The sequence below is a fragment of the Rhododendron vialii genome, chromosome 9a (genome assembly GCF_030253575.1).
Source record: "Rhododendron vialii isolate Sample 1 chromosome 9a, ASM3025357v1".
Taxonomy (NCBI): domain Eukaryota; kingdom Viridiplantae; phylum Streptophyta; class Magnoliopsida; order Ericales; family Ericaceae; genus Rhododendron; species Rhododendron vialii.
This window is the reverse complement of record NC_080565.1, coordinates 15,979,268-16,003,711: the sequence shown is the minus strand read 5'-3', so window position 1 is coordinate 16,003,711 and position 24,444 is coordinate 15,979,268. Positions and strand designations below refer to the sequence as shown.

Sequence of the window (24,444 nt, the reverse complement as noted above, 5' to 3'; positions counted from 1 at the left end):
CACTCACAAATGTTATCCTTTTTGATATCCTTTTGAGTATGTGCAGTACTACTTCTTTCAATCTCTGCATCACTTTTTTACTTTGTGATATTGTCTCTTATGTCTTTACAAGCTTTCAATTTAGGATTTTGGAATATTCGTGGTCTAAATGACCCCATTAAGTAGAAAGTAGCTAAATCCTTTATGAGATCTAATAATCTTAATCTAGTTGGCTTTATTGAACATAAAATTAGGGCAGTTTGGGCAGACAGGATCACTCAATTCATTTGTCCTGATTGGAGTTTTGTGAATAATTACTCCCACGCTACTTTTGGGAGGATTTTTGTGGGTTGGGACCATGGAGTCATGTCTTTTACGGTGTTAGGCCAGTCTGATCAATTCATTCACTGTGAGATCCAACCCAAAGATGGGAGTGCACTCTTTTTGGTCACTATGGTCTATGGGGCAAATTCTCACTTAGATCGTAGATCACTATGGCAAAGTCTAACTCAGTTCAGGACCTCTTCACCTTGGGTGGTCATGGGTGACTTTAATGCTACTCGGCATCCTAGCGAGAAAGTTGGAGGTAATGCCCAATGGTCTCCACACATGGATGATATTAATCAATGGTTGTTTACCTCTGAACTTGATGATCTTAGGTTCACTGGGTGCTTATTCACTTGGTCCAATAAACAGGTACCTCTTCATTTTGTGGCCTCCAAATTTGATAGGGTGTTAGTGAATGAACCCTGGATGAAATCATTTACTCAATCCATAGCTCATTTTTTGGTTCCTAGTATTTCGGACCATTCTTCAGCTGTGGTATCTGTCCAGCCTAATCCAAGAAAGTCAATTAAGCCTTTCAAGTTTTTTGACTTCCTTGCCGATCATCCCCAATTCCTGGCAATTGTTCAGAGGGCTTGGAGGACAATAGTAATTGGTAATCCCATGTTCTATGTGTGTGTGAAACTTAAACACCTTCAACAAGAACTGAAGCAACTTAATAAAGCAGAGTTCAGTGGCATCTCTGAGAGGGTGTGTGCCATTAAGCAAGACTTAGAAAGCATTCAAGCTGTTATTGGTTCTCATCCCAATAATAGTTTTGCCATGGAACAGGAGAGGGTGGTGCACAAGCAATATATCTCCTTGCTTAGTGTGGGTAGCATGCCCGGAAAAAAGGCAGATCGATGAGCGCGCATTTTGGCAGACGAGCACTCAATTCAGAGTTGCCACTTGGGTTTGAAGGTCCGACACCTAAGGAACCGAATTTGAAATGCTCGCTGCGCTACACTACAAGAAAATTCACCAAGCGCGACCAAATTGCCGACACAATGTATTTTTTGTCGGGAAAAGTAAGCTTTTACCGATGAAAAAGTAGTATGTGTCGGTGAATGTAAGCTTTTTGGCGACAAAAATAAATGCGTCAGCAAATGTTGTCGGCAAAAGTAAGATTGGCGGGAAATATTTTCCCGGGAAATATTTGCCGACGAAACTTTCTTTTAGCGATGAATTGTGCATAGGCAAAAGTTGAATATTTCGGCAACGATATTTTTGCATCGGCAATAGTCTTGCGGGGAACCTTTGGCGACACAACGTGCATCGGCAAAAGTCAAATCTTTCGCCGATGAAATCTTTGTGTTGGCAATTGTTCGTATTCACATATAACATATATGTATGTATACAGTATAGATCTTGTGTATAATTATATGTACATTTTATATATGTGCATATAAGGGAGTTTAAAGGGACACATGAAAATACACCATCTTAATCACTTATTTCAATGGTTGAGATATTGGGTTTTTATGTGTATTTTTTATATCGCTTGAAACCATATTCCTATATAGTATAACATATGATATGTATATTACATAGAGTACATCTATATATATAGTGTACATACATATAATATATATGTTATACCCTCTCTTGTTTCACAATTTGTCTGTAGGCAAAGAGTAATTCGCTATATATAGTGTAATTTGCAAAAAATAAAGTTTGAATTTTTTTTTAAAAATGCATTCTTTTAAGTTCTAGGTGTCTAAAATATGATTTTAAGGGTACCCGCGAGAAATCGGAAAAAAAATTACTAGAGAGGGCTTGATCGGATCAGTTTTTGGTAAAAAAACGTTATTAAAGTTTGGAACATTGAAATTCGATCGGAAAAGAGAACGTCCTTAACTTAACAGGTTAATGGCGCCCTTATAAGAAGTTTTGTGTACATATATATGTGTTATATTCGTATGTAGTATATATATAGGATGTAAATATATGATATATGCAAATATAGTAGAAACTTACTGCAGAAGATATAATATAATAGTATATATACTGGCTCTATAGGGTATATATTAGATCTTGTTATACTATTCACGGAAGAGCAAGTTGTTCTAGCGGTAGGCGTGCAAGTGGGAATACCGGGTGTCTCACGTTCGAAACACGGGGTGAGCGATACAATCATACAACTACAGCAAATTTGGATTTTTGTTAAATTGACTTTTGCCGATGCAAAAGTCTCATCGCCAAAGGTGTTTCATTCTCCAATTTTGGAACCCCATTTACCGAAAGGTTTTGCTGATGCAAACTTGTGTCGCTGAAACTATACTTTTGCCGATGAATGACAATTCACGTCGGCGAAATCCTTTCCCGATATATCAACGCCGACAACTTGCCGACACAAAATTTTTCATCGGCGAAAACCTTTGCCGACTCATATATACTTTTGCCAATGTGCTTCGTTGTATCGCCAAATCCGCATTTTCTTGTAGTGCTATTTGATTTTAAAAAAGGTGAAGGCACCAGTTCGTCATAACCATGTCTGGGTTCGGGAGCCAGGTTACGAGAGGGGAAGGGTTTTAAGGCACCCCTCTCGCCCAATCCGGAGACCGGTCTCTACTTAGGCATTTGCGAAAACGTTTGCAATTCTGTTTGATTAATCAATTCTTTAGCCATTTATTGGTGGGGAACAGTTTAATAGGAATTAAAGCTGTAACATGTTTGCAGGATGTGAATGATAGGATGGATGAGCAGTTAGTATAGTATGAGAATAGACTGCTGTGAGAGTTTAAACAAACTGGGAAGCCCCTGTTTTGGAATGACGTGCACAGGAAGAAACCAGCATGCACCGAACAAGTCACTGCATGCTGTTCACTCCTGCGCGCACGACTCCAAGACACGCGCTCGACAGTGAGCTCAAACCCACAGCTCTTATTCTCAAACCCTCTGGGCTCTGGAAGACCAGTGCACACCCAGGACAAACCAAGCAGTTATAAGCAGTCAATTATACAATTTAAAGGCTGAAGAAGCCCTACAAATTAACAAAACTCCCCATAAACAATGTGGGGAAAAAATAATGGCCTAAAGCCAAGCTACTTGTGCAAGGCCAGCCACTGGTCAGAGGCATTCTGGCGCGCGAGTGTGGCGCTCTAGCACGCAATTGTTGCGCCCTGGCGCGAGCGGGACTGAACCAGACCAGTGCTTGGTTTACACGTTTTTGGGTTCTGAGGTATGTTCAGAAAGGTCTCAGTGGTACTCCATATCAACAGAAATACATATTGAACTACAGCTAGCATTTCTAACAAAGGAAAGCAATAAACTGGTTATTTTCGTGCTTAACAGCGATCTAAATGTACAAGAAGACATATAATAGTAGGAAATCAATCCCCACGCGGTCCAGCGCGTGCAGCAACAGAGTGTCGCGCGCGAGAATGGGACCGTCGCGCGCTGATCCTACCATGATGGTTTTTGAAACCCTACCAGCTTTAGGGCCAGGATTGGGATTGATTACCAGCCTTGACCCTGCCAGCCCCCTTCAGGGATCAGAATAGAGAGCAGAACAAAGGTAAGCTATACCTTTGGTTTTTGGGTTTGAAATGTGCTTGAGCTTTGAGTGTGAGGCTGATTGGGGTGGAAGAACAAGCTATGTTCTGGAAGGAGTATGAGTGATAGAAGCAAGAAAACAAGGTTGCTTGTGTTGCTTGGAATTAGGGTTAGGGCTTTGTATCACTTGGAACATGATACTTGGTATTTTTTGGAACACTTGAGCCCTTTAAATGAATGAACAAAGGGGGTATTTATAGGGAACGAGGGAGGTAGATATGGGCTGCAAAGAAAGGGATTCAGCCAGTCCGCGAGGCTTGCAGAGGTTGCATTGGTGGCCAAGTTTTCACCTCAAGAAAAGTTGGTGGGAACAGGCATTGCACTCCGGTGCGCGATGAAGTCAGTCTGGTGCGCGCGGGAGTTAGTTTGGCCCACGAGGGTTGCGCCTTGGTGCGAGGCTCAATGGTCAAACTTTGACTGTTGACCACCACCTGGCAGTTTGACCAGCGCGCGCTGGTGTCATTTTGTCGCGCGCGTGTACCACCTACTCACGCGTTGGTCAACGGTCATGCTTTGACCATTGACCCATACCTATCAAGTTGATCTACGCGCACGGGCTCTCAGCCAACACATGCCAGTAGGGTTTTTGGCTTTTGAAGTGGCACTGATTTGGTTAGGTTCAAAAGGGTGTCAAACACTCAAAGCTCAAACACTTATCATTCCCGGGGTGTTCTTGATCCGTTTCATTATCGGGGAATCAAAAACCGAAAGTAAACTAATCTGGAAGCCCAGATTGGGGTGTCTACACTTAGGACTGAGGAAAGCTTCGCCAAGCAAAAGTCACAAATTCAATGGTTGAAACTTGGAGATCAGTGCACTTCCTATTTCTTTAAAAATGTGAGCAATAGGAGAAATAGGAGCAAAATAACTAGTTTAGTGCTGAGTGACAGCTCTATCACTCATGATCTCCCGGTTATCAAAGAAGAGTTTGTTAACTTTTACACAACTTTATTTGGTACCTCCCATTCCACACCTCACTTGGGACCAAATAAAGTCAAACAATTAATTAGAAACAAGCTTAGTCATGAGCAAAGTCAGCATATGGTCTCACCAGTTTCAGATTTGGAGATCAAAGAGACCTTTTGGTCCATCAATCCTTCCAAGGCTCCAGGCCCTGATGGGTACAATGGTGGGTTTTTTAGGAAAGCTTGGTCTGTCATTGGGAATGAGGTCACTTCAGTTGTCTAGAATTTCTTTAGGTCTGGACAATTGCTCACCAGAGCTAACTCCACTATTATTGCCCTTGTCCCTAAGATACTTAACCCTTCCAAGGTGGGTGACTTTAGGCCCATTTCATGCTGCAATACCATTTACAAATGCATCTCTAAGATTTTAGCCAAGAGATTGCAATCTATTCTCTCTTTGCTCATAGATCCTGTTCAATCAAGTTTTGTGAAGGGTAGGAGAATAGCAGATAACATATTCCTCACCCAAGAACTCATGAGAGGTTATCATAAGTCATCTCCTTCTCCAAGGTGTGCCATGAAAGCTGATATAATGAAAGCTTATGATAATGTTAGGTGGGAGTTTCTATGGGATGTTCTTTCTGCAATGAACTTTCATCCTACCATGATCAAATGGCTACAAGCTTGTGTAACCACTGCAAATTACTCACTTTGTATTAATGGGGAAGTGACGGGTTACATTAAGGGTAGGAAGGGTCTGAGGCAAGGGGACCCTTTGTCGCCATACCTCTTTGTCATTGTGATGGAAGTTTTTAGAAGCCTACTTAAAGAGAAATCCAAGCTCCCGAAATTTCAATTCCACTGGAGGTGTAAAACCAATTAGTTGATTAATCATTGTTTTGCAGATGATCATATGATATTTTGCAAAGGTGAGCGTCCATTTGTCAAACTCATCCAGGTTGCATTGATAGAGTTTGAGGCTCTTTCTGGTCTCTCTCTTAGCCCAGGGAAGTGTAGCATATTCTTCTCTGGAGTTAGTGTGGGAATTAAGGAGACTATTATGCAGGAGCTGGGATTCCAGGAGGGTTTCCTGCCAGTGAGATATCTAGGAGTCCCATTACTATCTACTAGACTCAAAGCTATCGATTGTCGGAGATTAGTAGATAGTATTACTTCCAAAACTAAGAGTTGGACTAATAGGGACCTTACCTTTGCTGGGAGCGTTCAGCTTATCAAGAACATTTTGTTCTTGATGCAAACTTATTGGTCATCCTTGTTCATCTTACCAAAGAAGGTCATCAAGGAAGTTGAATCTATTCTTCGGGCCTTTTTATGGTCTGTCCCTGACCTTAAAAGAACAGGGGCTAAGGTGGCTTGGGAGCATCTCTATGCTCCTAAAGATGAGGGAGGTCTTGGTTTCAAATCTTTGGAGGTTTGGAATAAGGTTGCGGTTGCCAAGCATATTTGGTTCTTGATATCAGGGGGTGAACAATCAATGTGGTGCCAATGGGTTAAGTCCTATTTATTAAAAGGAAGGAACTTTTGGAGGCTTAAAATGCCTAGTAATCCCTCATGGGTTTGGAGGAAGTTAGTTAATTTAAGAATTCTAGTCCAACTGTAGGGGGATGAAAACAATTGATGCTTCGGATCACCTTGGATTGCAACGGCTTATTCATGCCTTTTCACCGGAATTCTAATTCGTCGTCGGAACCCTAATCTGCAAAATAGACAGGGGGTGAGTGCACCTTTGCCTCTCGTGGCAAAGCCCCTCCGATGCCTAAGTTAGTATCACGTACTTAGAGAAATCCTAATTATCAGTAGGAACTAGAATAAATCGTAAAAAACTGCGTACCTTTTGCCTCTAGGTTTACCTTATATTTATAGATTTGCTTATGCTTACTGCCTAAGCATTCCTGTTGCCCTAGGGTTCCCCAACTCGTATAGGAAACCCATGATATCAAGGATTCTCGTTTTCCTTATCAATTCCTTACTTCAGTCCTTTCTAGGACTCTTTTCCATAACTGGCCGAACATCCCATTCCCATTGGGTATCTTTCCCAGATCCTATATTCTCGGGATCTCATCCCTTAGCGGAATACCATTCATTCTGGATTCTTCCAAGATGTTCACTGAATTCCAACACTTAATTGGAGTTCTTTCCTTGTTCGGCAATCTTGTTGCCGAACAGATTGCCCGGACCAATGACTTCTCATGTCATCCATATCGCCGATCATCGTTTTGCTCGGCTATAAGTCCTGTCCAATCGTTCACGTGCTCTCATACACCACGTGTTCGGCAACTAAATGTATCTGTTCGGGAATACCTCCCTATAATTGCTCCCCAGCTTTATTTATTTGCCGCTATTCGGGGGCAATGGGTGAAGCTTAGAGTCAAACGTTAGACCGAACTCCTCTGATCCCGTGCAGTGATGGATTTTAATACTCATTGATGCTTTTTGGCACCTTTGTCATTTTACCATTTCGGGGTAGTGACTCCATGTGGCATGTTTCGTATACCTTTCATTAATTTTGAACTGACATTTTATCAAACGTCGTCAGAACGGCACCCGCTTTCCGTTACTTTAACTTGTAACGGCGTGAAACTTATCGTTTCCTCTCCGTCTCGCCCCTTTATAATCTTCAAAGGGACGTTTATTTAGGGCTTCTACCCTTTTCACAACCCAGAAGAAGAAACTCACACTCCTCCGCCATCGCTGCCGTTTGTAACTCGTTCGTGTCTCAGGAAACTGCTCCTTTGATTTCGTAAGCATTTCACTTCTCATTTTAATCCATTTCAATTTTTGGGATTTTGTCCTTAGCTTTTCCTCTGAGAGTTTCATCAGTTTCTCTTTCTAGAAATTCCCTTTTCATTTTTGAGTCCCAACAATCATCCATGGCGGATGAAAACGAAAACACTCTCAAACCCAGTAAGTTTAGAAAACTCTGTGAGAGCCCTACAGCCATGGCGGCCTTTAGGGCTGAGTACTATATCCCTGACAATGTGGGGCTCGAACTCGCCCCTTTGGGGGCGGACAGGGATGGCGGCTCGTGGGACAGAATGTGCATTCCCATTGTAGCCATTGTCGAGGGTGGAGTTCGTTTTCCCCTTCACCCACTACTCCGCCAGGTTTTGAACTTGTACCGCCTCACCCCCATGCAAGTTTCAACAAATGTTTTTAGGCTGGTGATGGGGATTATAGCCCTAAATGGGATTCTAGGGACCCAATTAGGAATCTGGGATATCCAATGGTGGTATAGTATAGTACTAAACCCCGAGTACAATACTTACTACTTCAAGGTTAGGAGGGCAGACAAACGTCTTGTGCTAAATCTGCCAGATTCTGCTTGCGACCACGAGATCGATTTCCTCTATGTAACAGGAGCATTCGAGCAAATAGGGGAAGATGGCCAAGTGGTGGGGCTCCATTGCCCCCACATATGGGGCTATCCACGTATGCTCTTGCTTTTGACTTTGCAATTCTTTGTTTACTGCCTTCTCGTAGCTCTTCTATGTGTCTAAATTTGGTTTTTTAATTTCGATCTTACAGCTGAAAACGCTAACAGGCGTCCTAGACGAGAACCGAGTTACGTCCAAACAGAGGACATCAACAGGATTTTAAAGTATACAGGCAAACCTGGTGCCCGAACAGCAGGTCGGGGTCGTAACACTGACGTATTGCTGGGATATGACCCTTCGTACAGAGGGGTTATCGACAGAAGGCTTGCCCATCCAAGCACCAGTACCGCTTTGTGGGCATGCGTGCCCATTTTCGGAATTTTCGGATTCCGAGACGCGAGGCAAGGGGCCCGGGTCGAGGGAGCGCGAGCGGGGAAAGCAAGCGCTCGCAAAATACAGAGTCGCCACTCGGGTTTTGAAGGTCCGACACCCAAGGAACCGTATTTCGAAGCACTTGCTGCGCTGTTTGATTTGAAAGAGTTAAGGAACTAGTCCGTCATAACCATATCTGGGTTCGGGAGCCAGGTTACGAGAGGGGAAGGGTTTTATAGCACCCCTCTCGCCCAATCCGGAGATCGGTCTCTACTTAGGTATTTGCGAAAAATGTTTGTTTGCGATTCTGTTTCATTAATCAATTTTTAGCCAATTAGGGCGGGGGAACAGTTAATCGGGGATTAAAACTATAACAGTTTGCAGGATGTGATGGATAGCATGCATGAGCGAGATGACGAGTAATAAATAGAACGAAGTTCAAAACATCGATCATACATCAAGACAGCGCTGTGTATGATTTTGGCACGAAGAAACAGCCAGCTTGCATGCGTGAGTCCATCCGCATGCAAGCAAACCGTCGCGCGACATTCTCATACACTCGCGCGAGTATTCATGTTTCACCAATGGTTTGAATTTCATTCCCTTCTGGGCTCTGGAAGGACCAGTGCTCACCCAGGTGCAAACCAAGCAGTTTATGGGTACTTGAAAGTAAACAATATTACAGCCAACAGATAGAAATATTATGAAAATGCAACCCCTAAACAGTGGGGGTGTCTAAACAGAGGCCAAGGCCAGGCTGCTCATGCAAGGGCAGTACCTGGGAAACAGAGAACCATCGCGCGACAGTATGAGACAGCCGCGCGATTGTTCTGACTGGACTTCCAGGAATTGCTTTGCATACTTAGGGCTCTGAGACATGTTCAAGAGCATCCCAAGAGCATTCCAAACCAAGAGGTGTTATAAACTAAGCCTAACAATGATTTTCAACATGCAAAACAGCAAAGCAGTGGGCTAAATCTTCTTTAGAGACTTTTAAAAGAGCTATATGCACAATAATAAACTTAAAGACCAGGGTCCCTTCCCCACGTGGTCCATTCTCACGCAGACAGAATCGTCGCGCGAGGATACAGGACCATCGCGCGAGGGTTTCCCAGCCATCAGCCCTTGAAATTCTGCCGGCTTTAGGGCCAGAACTGGTATCGATTACCAGCCTTGACCCTGCCAGCCCCCCTCAGGGGATCGAACAGTGAGCAGAAAGATTTTATACCTTTGCTTTGAGTGCCTTGGAGATGGCTTGAATGATGAGATGGTGAGATTTGGAGGGTGATTATGTGGGAATGAATGGTGTGAAGTGTTTGTGCTTGAGTTTTTCTTCTTCTTTCTTGGTGGGAGCTTTTTTTGTAACCCTTTTGCAAGGAAGCATAAGGGGGGGTATTTATAGGAGAAGGGGGTTAGTGGATGGCTAACCAAGCCCTTGTAACCAGCCAACAATGCTGGTTACAAATGCTTGGTGGAGGAGTGGGTGGCAAAGGTGATGGGAGAATGGGGGGTGAGGTGGTGCAAGGGGAGCCCCCCAGAACGCTGTTCAGCCGAGAAAACGGGGTCACATGGGTCTGTAGCCCCCTGACCAACACGCAATCTGTGTGAAAATGACAGGTGTTGACCATCGCGCGATGGAGTGAGACCATCGCGCGAGGGTCCAGCCAGCCCCGCGATGGTCAATGGTCAAAGCTTTGACTTTGACCACCACCTGGCAGATGAACCATCGCGCGAGGGTTCTAGATTGTCGCGCGACATTCAGACCAAGGTCCAGGTTCTGATTCAAGGGTTTAAGGGTTAAGGATGGGTTCCACACATGCCAAACTCAAGCCATTCCAAGTTCTCGGGACTGTTTCGACCTGACTCATCATCGGGGAATCAAGAAACCGACGAACAAAGTAAAACGATCGGGAAGTCAGATTGGGGTGTCTACAGTAGACCCTCTTTGACGGCACGCGGAGCACCATTGGCTGGTACGGGTAACGTCAAAGATTTCTAGACACCCATCCAATCCACCCAAAAGCCGATTTAAATGAAAAGTGCTAGCAAGTATATACAAATACCGTGCACCAACGGACCGGTGAGCAGATTGATTGCTGATCCGAATTTGGACGGATGGATCGTCGCTGATTGATAATTGGACGGATGGATCGTCGCTGATTGATAATTGGACGGATAGATCGTCGCTGATTGAAAGTTGGACGGATGGATCGTCGCTGATTGAAAGTTGGACGGATGGATCGTCGCTGATTGATAATTGGACGGATGGATCGTCGCTGATTGAAAGTTGGACGGATGGATCGTCGCTGATTGATAATTGGACGGATAGATCGTCGCTGATTGAAAGTTGGACGGATGGATCGTCGCTGATTGATAATTGGACGGATGGATCGTCGCTGATTGAAAGTTGGACGGATGGATCGTCGCTGATTGATAATTGGACGGATGGATCAACGCTGATTGATAATTGGACGGATAGATCGTCGCTGATTGAAAGTTGGACGGATGGATCGTCGCTGGGGATATATAAATGTGTTTTGGTCTTTAAAAAGACATCAACTCACAATAAACTTCAAAATTGTTGCAGCGCCTAAGTGAGAACCTATGGGCCCTTAAGGGTGAATAAGCATGATTGGGCCTATCCAGAAGTTGCATTGGGCCGGGAGGCCCAACCAAACCATCGCGCGACATATTCATACCATCGCGCGAGGGTTCCTTGTTCAGGCCCGGATCTGTTAAGAGCCCAGACCCGGCCCGGACCTGCTTTCTTCCATACAACCGACGGGGACGTTCGAAAACCGCTCACAGCAGTTTCGAACTCCCTCCAACACTATTCTCTCCCAGACTCCTCCCCTCCAACCCTTGATTTCGTCCCAAAACCAAGCAAACCCACGTGCGTACCATCATCCATGGCTGATCACGATGTTACTCGGGGCAGTGGGGAAGTAGTTGATCGTCCGGAGAACGAGGGAAGACCAATGGTGGTCGAAACAGAGGATCGGCCGGCGACGGGGGTTGTTGTAGACACCAGTGCAGAGGTAGCGGGCGGCGGTGATGGCGAACGGGGTCACGAGCAGGAGGCGGTTGGCGGCGAGAATCGTCGCGCGACGCAGTCAGACCGTCGCGCGACGGTTGAGATCGGGGCCGTGAGGGCTGGGGTCGTGCAATTGGACCCGAGCGAGGCCGTGAGTGGTTCGGTGGTGGTTGGTAGCAGTTCCGAGGGTGTAGGCAGTGGAGGTGCCGAGGATGGTGGTGCCGAGCCAAGCGAGACTCCGCCAAGGGATCCGGCGAAGGGTATGGGCGTAGCGAGCGAGGAAGAGGAAGCCACGGAGGTTCCACTGGAGGAGGTACTGTTTCGGCCGGGGGCCACGTCATCGGGCCACAGGCCGATCACAAGACAGGATCTTGCGGAATTCCTGAGTGACGAGAGGCTAGCCTGGCTGCTTGAGGAGGATCCCATGATTGGGGCCGCCGTTTTGGAGGCTCGAGAGGAGCGAGAGCGGGAGATAGCCGCTTCAGAGGCTACGGCGAGGGCCGAGAGGGCGAGAGCCGGTGAGGAGGAGGTTTTGAGGGACGCGGAGGCCGAGGAGCGGGTTGGAGCGAGGGGGGAGGGACCCAGAGTGACCGCAGTGTCAGAGGCGGAGAGCTTGACTCGTGCTCCGTTTTCAGCAGAGGGGTACAGGTCACCAGTTCCACACCTGTTTGTACCGTCAGGATTTGCGGCATACAAGCCACGGCAAGCGGAGTACGACCCCGAGCTCGTTCTGAGAGACCCCGATACCCACATTTCTAGCAGCTGGGCTGAGGTAAATTTCTAAAAATCCCTCATTTACTTTTGTGATAGTCATTTGAATACAATGCATGTGCTTGAAAATTGAGGAACATAGCGCAACCCTTTGAAGTAGATACGAATAGTGAGACTATAGTTTCACGTTGAACGCCATGCATGAAACATAATAACTTGAACCAACCATCCACTGCCAAGTTGTATTGATTACCTAGAACTTGAGAATGAAAGCCTCACATGCTGATATATTTCCTGTTGCTTGTTTCCGTGTCTAATGCAAGAGAGAGCGAGACAGAGGGACATCCGGGGTTTCGGGGGCGCCTGTAGCTCCTTGGCGTTGTACCAGGGTTTGCCGGAGAGGGTGAGGCAATTGGTGGACATGGCAGGCTTTGGGGAGTTCATACAGACCTTGACTCGGGCCAGAAACGACCACGCGGTCTTGGTTGCGCTTGCAGAGAGATGGCGAGATACCACCAATACTTTCCACCTACCGCTCGGGGAGATGACAGTGACGCCTACTGACTTCGCGGCGCTTACCGGTTTGAGGGTTGGGGGTGACCCTATCCCGTTTGACTCGGGCATTCAGGAGGACGAGGCGGCCCTGGAGTGGTTCTTGGGAGAGGTGCCCAAGGTTGAGGAGGGGATGGCGAGATATGGCCAGTTCACGAGATACCTTGCAAAGGAGGTGGTGACGGAGCAGGAGGCGGAGCAGATGGCCCGGGCATACCTGCTGTACCTTTTTGGTGCGACCCTGTATCCGAACAGGCGAAGCAAGGTCCACCTATCGTACTTGCCTGCACTGAGGGATCTGAGGACGGCCTCACGTTTTGACTGGGGAGGAGCCGCGCTCGGCGCGGCCTATGGTTTCATGGGGGACTCGTCGAGGACCGAGATGAGCACAGCTGGATACTGGCGGATTTGGGAGGTATGATCATAATTGAGTAAAGCACATTTTCCATTACGTACTTATCTGTTTGAATACATAAACTGCTCAAAAATATTCCTGCATTGTACTAATGATTTGAACCTTGATAACTGTGCAGCTCTGGGCCTACGAAGTTCTGAACATGTGCCGTCCAGTGACAAAGAGCCTGGACCTGGGGATCCTCCCACGTGCTCATATCTGGAGCAAGAAGAATATGGGAGAGAAAAGAGGGCGAGGCGACCTGAACGGCTTCAGGGTATACCTAGACGAGCTCCGACCCTCACAGGTATGTCACAACTTCATCAATTTTAAATATGAGTCCCTTTTATTGCTTTAATGCTGTCGCTGACCGACGTTTGCGTTGCTTGCTTGCGCAGGTAGAGTGGGATCCTTGGAAAGTGGCAGAGTCAGAGCCCGAGTACTTGGCCAGGAGCAGGGCCGTGACGGCGAGCAGAGTGCTGCTGGAGTCAGCTTTTGGTTGGCAGTGGTACTTGGGTGACCGAGTGACACGCCAGTCGCTGGGCCACGCAGGGTTCCAGGTGCCCGGACCGCTTCCACCACGGGCCTCACACACAGGGGAGTACACGTTGGCCGAGCTAGAGGTCTTCACACGGCCCGACACTGACTTGACACGCTATCTGCGTCCCGGCATGGACTATGCGGTTTACCAGAGAGAGCGCTTGGCGGGGCCGTTGAGAGTACGAGAGTTTAGGGAGGTCCGGAGTCAGGCCCGGGGAGCTGCTGAGGAGAGGAGGGCCGTCGCTGCGAGGCAGAGCAGTGGCGAAAGTCGCGCGAGGCGGGGTCCGAGTGGACCTGTGAGAGGTGGGCCGCCAGAGTTGACATGGCGTATAGCTGTGGTGGATTCTCAGGGCAATCCGGCCGAGCTACACCTAGTTCCTGCCAGAGTTGAGCCAGCGCCCGTCACTGTGTCGGTAAGGCATTGTACCCTTCATTATTGTACTTCCAATAAAGCTTTGAGATGTTGCTCCATTACTTATGCTCAAGTTATTCTTGCAGGTGCCCAATGAGTGGGCGAATGAGGCCGTTCGGCGCATGCTTGCACTGGAGAACGTGATAAGGCGGGCGGCAAGTGGCCTGCCTTTGGACTTGCGCTATCCATCACCGGCAGCTCAGAGATCTCAGGTATATATCCTTCAGAGAAACGATACATTTTTGCATTCGATACTTGACATATGCATGCTTTGCTCGATACATAGTGTACTTTAATTGCCGTCAACTTTGAAATGGATTGTACCTGCTTGCAAACATACAACATATAGAATGTATACTAAATGTGCAAAATTTTTACAATGCAGACACAGGGACAGGCGGCTCCTAGGAGGAAGAGCGCGAGAGAGCCTCCGCAGAAGAAGCTAGCAAGCAGGATTCCCGCTCCTCCACCTACTACTAGACCACAGACGCGGGGCGTACAGCCACCCGTCGCGAGTGAGGAGGCGGCCCGAGAGGCCGTGGCGCGCGCAGAGGAGAGGTATCAATTGAAGATGCGCCAGAGGCCCTCGCAAAATGAGCCGGTCCGCAAGAAGCAGCTGATCCTGCCCGAGGATTCCGAGGAAGAAGAGGAAGAGGAGGGAGAGGAGGGCGAGGAGGGCGAGGAGGCGCCTGACAGCAGTGGTTTAGACGACTCAGCCGATGACCCTGGTTTTAGACAGGATCCTAGAGAGGGAGACGACGACGACGACGACGACGGGGATGGTGACTGGTTCGGGGAGGAATGAGGGCTACTAAGAAGCCTCACTTGTCTCTCCGCATCTTTGATTTTTGCTTTTGGGCCTGCGTGCCCGCGTAGATAGATGGAAGGCCAGAGTGCCTTAGTTGATACTTGATACATGTTTTTGGGGCCTGTGCGCCTTTTTGATTTGATGGGCGAGTGTGCCCGAGCTGACATGATGACTTTTGACCGGCCGAAGTGCCGCATGCATAGTAGTATTCCTTGCTTTGACATGGATAGATATGGATTAGCTATAAAATTTGCATTTTCAGTTTATTTTACTCTTGTAATGATCTTAGAATAAATAAACGCTTGCCACTAATACCATGCTTGCATTGATAATGTACCGAGACTGTTCACAAATGCACACATACATGCGGACAGAACAAATTTCAGAGAAAAACGAAAATGAACCCCAGGATACGGTTACGATACGAGGATACGAAATATTGGACATTTAAAAGCCAAAACCCAAAATACCCGAACTCGTATAAAAGGGAAGCTTCCGTGAGGTCATGAATACACAAAATGACTCAAGAGAGCCGACGGACTCGAGGAATACCTCCCGAAACGCAAAATTGCCCAAAAACCTTACGAAGGACACAAAAGGGACACGAGCTGGGAAAACAAGACTCTATTATGTCCCGGACCGAAACCGACACCTCCGTACAGTCACAATAGGTCACCATGACCTGTACGGCCTGAGAGAAAAGGACACGGCCCTCCGGAACGAGTTTCGACCTTCCGAAACACACATTTGGCCTTGAAACGAGCCACCGAGGGTTCAAAAACCTCGTTAAACGTGATAACTCGAATCCGATGCTTGGATATGGTTGCATATGCTCACATTGACTTGCCAGAACCACCAAAGTTGCAAAAGTACCCTTGGAATAGGACGCGACCAAAATTGGACAGTGGCTGGTGAAATCTGTCAAAATGCAGACTGAACCATCGCGCGAGGATTTGAAAATGTCGCGCGATGGAGTGGATGGTGCTCTGTCGCGCGATGGACTGAGATCATCGCGCGATGGTTGGGCCGTGCCAGGCCACCTTTATTTGACCATCACAGGCTTTTGGACGTCCAAGCCTTGTCATCAACCTTTAACTGCTCAGAGTACTTCAGAGCGGGGGGGAGGGCAGTGCAGAGATGCCCTCACTTTGAAGAAGAAAACACCACATGGCCTGGATGTTTGTACTGGGGAGGGACGACACTCTATGCATTCTGCCTATAAAGAGGCCAATATCCTGCAAATGAAAGGCATTTCTCCCACAGTTTGAAAGTCCCACGAGGAAGCAGAATGGCAAATAATCTTCCGGCCTTGATTAGCCCTTGGCTTACGGCCTTTGTTGCCGGAGATTGGCTATCATTCCGGTTTCACGGGCTGGCCGCATTCCGTTTCCTTCGCAATGTGAGGGTCCGTCTAGAGCTTCTGAGGGCAGCCCTACAATTCTGGGACCCAGAGGTTCACGTGTTCAGGTTTGGGGTTAACGAGCTGTGCCCAACCGTGGAGGAATTCCAAGCATACCTCCAAGGAGTCGCCTCGAGCGTGATTGTCGTGCCGCCTTATAGGAAGAACATGCCAAAGCTGTTACAGTCAAGTCTTGATATTACTAGAGGGGCAGCCGAAAGTTTGCTAACTGGAGGGCAAATCAACATCATGCGCCTAATGGAGTGGTATGGGCCAGAAGGGGACGTAGAGAATATAGCCGCGCAGGCTCGACGTCGATTTGCCCTGGCAATTGGCGTGCTAGCTGCTTATTTACTGGTATCTCCAAATGGGCAAGCCAACCCCATGCTGGTGAGCGTCGCCGCTCAAATGGGTGCCCGGAGAAATGTGGTACCACTGGTTCTGGCAGAGACACTCATAGGTTTGGATTTGGTTTCTTCCGGCCGAACAGACGTGTTCGGCGGTAGTCCACTACTACTACAGGTTAGCTTAATTCTCACTCAGCTCTCCTTTTTCGGGCTTTCACACGTTCTGTTTTTACCTCATCTCTCAGCTAAGGCTGTATCGAAGCTCTTTACTTGTCTTTTCTCTCAAGCTTTATGTGGCTTCTCACTTGTTTTTCCACTCATGCAGCTCTGGCTATCTGACAAATTGGGATTGCTCACAGCACCGGAAGCAAATTGGCCTCATCTGCCCGGCCGAATGCACCAGCGGGGCATGATCTACCCGGAAATGTCTGTGAATCAATGGTGCGCATTTATGAGGGAAATGCGGCCGAATGAGATCATATGGCGGCATGAAGCTTTAAACATTCCAAACATGGCTCTGAGTTCTGCAGGATTCGAGAGAGTGGTGATAGCTGGGCTGACCGCTTTCACATTCTACATCCCCGGACGCATCCTTCGTCAACTAGGAATGAGCCAAGGACTCCACCGAGCTGGGACCGAAGATTTCCAAGTCCCCGCTTTCACTGCCCAGAATCTGAGAGGGTATGAGCACGACTGGGGCCTGCGGCAACTCGGAGGAGCTGACCCAGACTTTAGTACGGAACTTACGCGCCGATATCAAACATGGCTAAGAAGGGAAATCGCAAGCAGGCAAAACAACAATTGACTTCTGACGAATCCTGACGATCTAGAATAAACCGTGAGCCTGTTAAGGCCTCGAGCACTTTATTCTGTTTTTATGCTTTAATCTTTTTAAGATTGCTCAGCCTGTGTAATAGAAGTTATAATTTGAATAAAAGTGAAAGTTCGAGAGTTTTCCTTTTTTGATCCAAGTGTTGAACCGCCGTGTCAACCAAGTATCGCGTCAACCCCTGGCAATGGGAAACCGTGGATCAAGTTGATGGATTGTGACCGAATCTCATAGAGAGATTGCCTACGTATCCCCTTTCAGGGAATCAGGTCAGCACGTAGTTCAGGCCAAGGTTCACTCGAGTATTTTACCTCACCTTTTGCGCTCTAAATTTTGCCTAGTGCTGCCACTTCGGGTTTTCAGCCTAGCGAGCTTTGATTGATGCCTATTTATTTTTGCCTAAACCGCCTTCTCAGGTTTTCGGTCTAGCAGGCTTGCTCTAATTTTTGCTTGGAACCGCCCACCCTTGTGGTTTTCGGCCCAACGAGCTTCTCTCAGGGATAGTATCGTTTGAGTTGATCCAGGTTAACCAGAGAGCTGAATTCGTTGCCGTCAAGATCAATGAGCTGAGCTGCTCCCCCAGAAAGGATGGTCTTGATGATGTAAGGTCCGGAACGCTTGGGTCGAAATTTGCCACGGGGGTCAAAAACTGGTGCCCGAATCTCTTTCGTAACCATGTCCCCTTCGACCAAGTCTCTAGACTTCACTTTTTTGTTGAATGCCCGGGCGATTCTCCGCTGATACCCCTGAACATGATACAGGGCCCGAAGCCTCCTTTCATCGAAAAGCATGAGTTCAACAAATCTCCCACTGAGCCATTCAGATTTCGAGAGTTCCGATTCCACCATGATCCTCAAAGACGGCACCTCAAGCTCTATAGGGAGAACTGCTTCCATCCCGTAGACCAAGGAATAGGGGGTTGCCCCCGTTGATGTTCGAATTGACGTTCGGTAACCCCAAAGAGCTAAAGGCAGTTGCTCGTGCCAGTCTCTGGTGGACTCTGCAGACTTCTTGATGATTGTCTCGACATTCTTGTTGGCCGCTTCAACCGCACCATTTGTTTGGGGACGATAGACCGTTGAGTGATGGACTTGGACCTTGAATTCTTCGAAGAGTTCCAGGACCCTGCCTTTGAAATGACTCCCGTTGTCTGATACAAACGCTTGCGGAACCCCATATCGGTAGATGATGTTTTTCCTGATGAAGTGAGCGACTTGAACCGCGGTTAGGGTTTTATAAGATTCGGCCTCCACCCATTTGGTAAAATAATCTATCGCCACGAGGATGAATCTATGGCCATTTGATGCAGACGGTCTAACCATGCCGATGACGTCGATACCCCACACAGAGAAAGGCCAAGGCGAAGCCATGCCAAATAGGTTAGAGGGTGGAACATGCATTAGATTAGCATGAATTTGGCATTTGTGACATCGCCGCACATAATCTACACACTGAGATTCCATAGTAGACCAGAAATAGCCTTGGCGCAAGATTTTCCTAGCCAGCATGACGCCGCTCATGTGAGGGCCACGGACCCCCTCGTGGATCTCTTCCATGATTCTAACAGCCTCGGCCTCGTTGACACAGAGCTTGTGCATTCCGCAATGAGACCTCCTATATAACTTCCCCCCACAAATGACGTACTGGGCAGCTATTCTTCGCAATGCAGTCTGATCCTTCTTGGAGGCCTCAGCCGGATAGGTGCCATTCTCAACGAAATTCCATATGTCATGGTACCAGGGTAGGCCATCATCGACATCATCGATGGCGTTGACATATTGATAAGCGGGGCGGTCCCGTTGTTCAATTAAGACTGGGCGGAGTTTGACTCCGAAGGGTAGTTCGACCATGGAAGCCAAGGTTGCGAGGGCATCGGCAAACTGGTTCTTCAAACGGGTGATGTGGGTGAAAGTCACTTTGTTAAAGCGAGGAATTAGCCCCTCCAAATCCTGATGATAAGGTTTCAACCCCTCTTCACGCACCTTCCAGTCCCCATTGGCTTGAGATACAACGAGATTGGAGTCCCCGATGACTTCGAGTCGTTCAACGCCGAGCGTGAGTGCAGCCTCCATACCCACGATGCAGGCCTCGTATTCAGCTTGGTTGTTTGTAACATCGAAGTTAAGTTTGAATGCAAGCGGAATATGAGAACCATCGGGGGCGATTAGCAAGACCCCGATCCCAAATCCTTTCTGATTGGCTGCCCCATCGAAGTACAGAGTCCAGACGTCCTCGACAACTGCTAGCACCTCCTCATCCGGGAACACGAAATCCGCATCTTCCGGTCCATCCACGGGGTGATCAGCCAAAAACTCAGCAATGGCTCGCCCCTTTACCGACTTCCTCGTGACGTATTCGAGGTCGAATTATGCCAGAAGGAGCAACCAGCGTGCTAACTTACCAGTGAGAGCCGGTTTCTCAAACAGATACTTGAGTGGATCCATCCGAGAAATCAATTTCACTGGGTAAGCCAGCATGTAGTGTCTCAACTTCTTAGAAGCCCAAACCAAAGCCCAACACGTTTTCTCCAAGGCGGTGTAGCGCTCTTCAGACCCAACCATTTTCTTACTCAAGTAATAAACGGCCTTCTCAACTCCCTGGTCACCCTCTTGAGCTAGCAAGCATCCCATGGATGTAGAACTCACAGATAAGTATAGAATCAAGGGCTTTCCAGGCACCGGTGGCATTAAGACAGGCGGGTTTTGCAGATAGTTCTGAATGGACATGAAGGCTGCCTGACATCTGTCCGACCATACGAACGGGGTGTCCTTCTTGAGTAGACGAAACATCGGCTCGCAAGTCAAAGTTAACTTGGCGATGAATCTGCTGATGAACTGAACATTCCCCAAAAAGCTCCGCACTCCCTTTTCAGTCTCTGGTGGCTTCATTTCAAGCACCGCTTTGATCTTGGATGGATCGACCTCAATCCCACGTGAAGTGATCATGAAACCGAGCATCTTACCTGCCGTGACCCCGAAGGTGCATTTCTGTGGATTGAGACGCATGCGGAACTTTCGGAGCCTCTCGAAAAACTTTCTCAGTATAGGAACATGCCCTTCCCGAGTTTTTGACTTAGCAATCATGTCGTCCACATAGACCTCAACTTCTTTATGCATCATGTCGTGCAGAATGGTCGTAGCGGCTCTCTGGTAGGTGGGACCAGCATTTTTCAAACCAAACGGCATGACCAAGTAACAATAAGTCCCCCATTCGGTGATGAAAGTCGTCTTCTCACGGTCTTCCGGCGCCATAAGAATCTGGTTATATCCGGAGAAACCATCCATGAACGAAAGCAGGGCATGGCCCGCCGTATTATCAACCAGTACATCGATATGAGGCAGGGGAAAATCGTCCTTGGGGCTCGCCTTGTTCAAATCCCTGAAGTCCACGCACACTCGAATTTGCCCATTCTTTTTAGGAACTGGAACAATGTTGGCAACCCACGTAGGGTATTGAGAAACCATGAGAAAACTGGCGTCGATCTGCTTAGTGACCTCTTCCTTGATCCTCTGCACCCAATCTGGCCTCATCCGCCTCAACTTCTGCTTCACAGGTTTGGCATTCGGTAGCAAGGGGATTCGATGCTCCACTATCTCTGGGTCGATGCCGGGCATGTCTTGATGAGACCACGCGAAGATGTCGCTGAATTCTGAGAGCAGCTCTTTGAAATCGTGATGTTCCTTTGGAGATAAAGTGGAGCCCACCTGGACCATTCGGGGATCATTCTCGTCTTTCAAGTTTATTAAGACTATTTCTTCTTTTAACGGCTGAGCATGCCTTTCGTCTTCCCTTTCGATGAGGGCACGGATTTCCTTGGGAATGTCCCCATCGAAATCTATCCCTTCATCGTCGGGGTCGACACAGTTTATATAAAGATCATTCAAGTAGTCAGAAGAGGATTCCTTCATTTCATAAGACCCTGCAGGGTCGCCAAGTACAAGGGAATCAGACTCAAAGTAAAAGCCATGACGTGGAAGGCCAAGAGGCTCAAACTCCGACTCAGAGCTAGACTTAGACTCAGAGGACTCAACAGACTCGGTGTCAGACTCTGATACATCATCAATGCAAGTAAGGCGTGGTTTGAAAATGCAATTTTTAAGACTACCCTTTGCTTCTATGATGAGGGAGAGGGGATCCTTGAGATCGTCGGAACCGAGCATGAACACCTCGGCCTCTTCAGCTTCCTTGGCCAAACCCACCTGGGAGAACTCATAAAATAGCTGCTCCAAGCTCCCTTGATCAAAAGACACCAGCCAATCAGTCTTTAGCTTAGGCTGGCTAAGCTCCTTTTGAACTCCGCCCTTGCTGGCTCTTCATCACTAGAGGACCAAGTGTCATCAGCGAAAACCTCAAACCCAGGCAGCAAATCCCCAGTGACTGAATCGACAAAAGGCTCAGGCTGTCCGGTGTAGACGTCATTCCCCACTTCGCGCACAAAGTAGCTGTCGGGTTCACCATAGAGAGATCGAGGTTTTCCCGTGCATTTCCTTCTTTTGGCATCCTTGGTAGAGGAAGAGTACCCCAGACCAAAGCGGCCCTCGCAGGAAGGAAAGGCAGGGAACTCCGGGATCCCTTGTTGGTGAATCCCAAGGCCAAGACCAGGCAGATAGGACATCCTCCTCATGATGTCTAAAGCAACAGAGCTTATGATGAAGTCCCCATCCACGTTGATAGCCAAAACCGAACCAGAAGTGTCGAAAGAGAAACCCCCGAGATCAACGTCTTCCTCGCCGTGTGCAATCCCCAGAACAGGTGTGCCATCTTCCTTAAGCGGGCGAATGCCCGAGTCCCCGCAAATAGTCAAAGTTCCAGTAGGCAGTCCCAACATAACCTTTTGGTGAAGAGTAGACGGTACAGCCATGATGTCAGATCGGTGAAGCCACGGCCTTCCCAGCAGAAGATTAAAGGTGGCGGAGATGTCGACCACATGGAACTCAACATCCATCTCAAATCCCTCAGCGTCAAGTTTGAGCACGAGCGTGCCCTCGACCACGCGACGAGTGCTGTCGTATGCCTTAACAGCCAGATTGGAAGGTGCAAAGTCTTTCTTGGTTAGTCCCAAGCGGTAAGCCACTCTCAACGGGCAAACATTGATCGCCGATCCGTTGTCGATCAGAACAGTTGGAATCCAGAGTCCCTTACACTTAACAGTGATGTGCAAGGGGCGATTGTGATCAACCCCTTCAATCGGTAGATCCTTGTCGGTGAAGACCACAGTGTGTTTCGAAGTAGGCGGGAGAATTATGGATATCATAGCTTCAGGCGTGACATCAGGTTGAATCTCAAGGGGAGAGAGAGTATGGCAAAACTTCTGACGATGCTCGCGGGAGGAACAGATTAGCCCCCAGAGTGATATAGCAGCAGGAATCCGCTCCAGCTGCCTCTGAATCAAGTCCTCATTCGGGGAGCTGAGAGGTGCCTCAAACGGTGCGGACCTTGAGAACGCAGAAGGTTCGTTCCTTTTGTTAGAAGGATTGGACGAGCTCCCAGCCTGAAGATTGGAAGGCTGAAAAATTCGTCCACTCCTCGTAACGTTGTGAAAGTTCTCTGAAGAGGGTATCGCTTGAAGGTCTTGACGGTCATCCCAAAGATCAGCAGGGACTTCCCCCAATTTGCGTTTTCCTTTGTCAGAAGGCAGTGGGGCTACAGGTGCTTCCATGCCTAGATCGAGGTCTTGAGCTAAATCATTCCACAGCAGCGACTCCCAGAAATCTGGCTCCTTAACAGCTACAGCCTCCCCATTAGGCTCCGTGTTAGCAATAAACGGGACGTCCCAGAGTCCCCCATCGGCAAGAGAGCGGTTGACAGTCCAAACCTCAGACCCAACTTGGATATTAACCACATCATCTACATCCCAGAGATCTGCTGGCGGAACAAGGTCCGTAACCATAATGCCGTGATCTTCCTCGGTCGGATAAGGCGGTGCGGGGCGCAAGAGTTCCTCGCTAATGATGTAGAATGTAGGGTCGTACTCAGTGTTAGTTACAGAGCCCACCAGCCTGTCAAGAGTAGAAGGGAGAAAGCATTCCCCTAAGACGCGAGTTTCCTCCTGAACGAAACCTTCTTCTATGGATTGAATCTCGTGATCGGGCAGAGCATATCCTTGAGGAGGATTAAGGTCAAATTCTAATGGAAACTGCCACGCGGGCTCGGGATCCCAATAGTACTCCTCCTCAGGCAAAACGGGCTCAGGCTGTTGAAAAAGCATGTTCAAAGAGAATCCATCCAAAGGGACAAGCATGCCTGCCTCATAATTAGCCATCCAGGCGTCATACCAAGCATGGTTAAATGGGACATATTCGGGGTTCTGGGGGAAACCGTCTAACTCTAGCTCCGTCCATTCATTGATTATGGGGGCTGCATAATCATCATTATCGGCGATAGCCCATCCTACTGCTTGCATATCAACCTGCTGTTCCGGTAGAAAAGGGACGGCAGACCTAAAGCGGCTTATCAAATTCGGAGAGGAGTTTGGATCCGTCACATCAAAATACGGGCTGTCCAAGGAAGAAGCAGAGTTGAGCTGCACGGAAGGAATGGACTGGTGAAATAGTTCGCTGATGGAGGCATTGAACACGAACGTTCCATTTTGCAGGCGTGCGAGAGGCACATCGGGATTGGACGACTATCCTTCTTCAAGATGGATGTAGAAAATCTCGGCTTCGGGCTGAGAAGGGATGGGCACGACCGGCCTGGGTTGGTTTGTTGAGGTTATATGGTCAGTGGGGTTGAATATAGTGGAGCTAGGGTTGATATAAGTGGAGCTGATGGATATTTGGTTGATGCGGGGAGCAGCATTGTGCTTTGGCAGGGAGTTGGAAAGGATGTTTGGTTTTTGGGTTGGTGGAGGTGGAGCATGGAGAGTTCCCTCATCTATGAGATCCTGGA

At 48.0% G+C, this 24,444-nt stretch overlaps 1 protein-coding gene across 1 annotated transcript; it reads left to right on the top strand.

Annotated features, from left to right (window-relative positions):
* The first annotated feature begins 4,899 nt into the window (after positions 1-4,899).
* LOC131299671 (uncharacterized) lies at positions 4,900-6,384 on the top strand. The gene is made up of 3 exons (XM_058325251.1): positions 4,900-5,009; positions 5,058-5,518; positions 5,669-6,384. The coding sequence occupies exons 1-3, from the start codon at positions 4,900-4,902 to the stop codon at positions 6,382-6,384; spliced, it is 1,287 nt and encodes a 428-aa protein (XP_058181234.1).
* Positions 6,385-24,444: the final 18,060 nt, after the last annotated feature.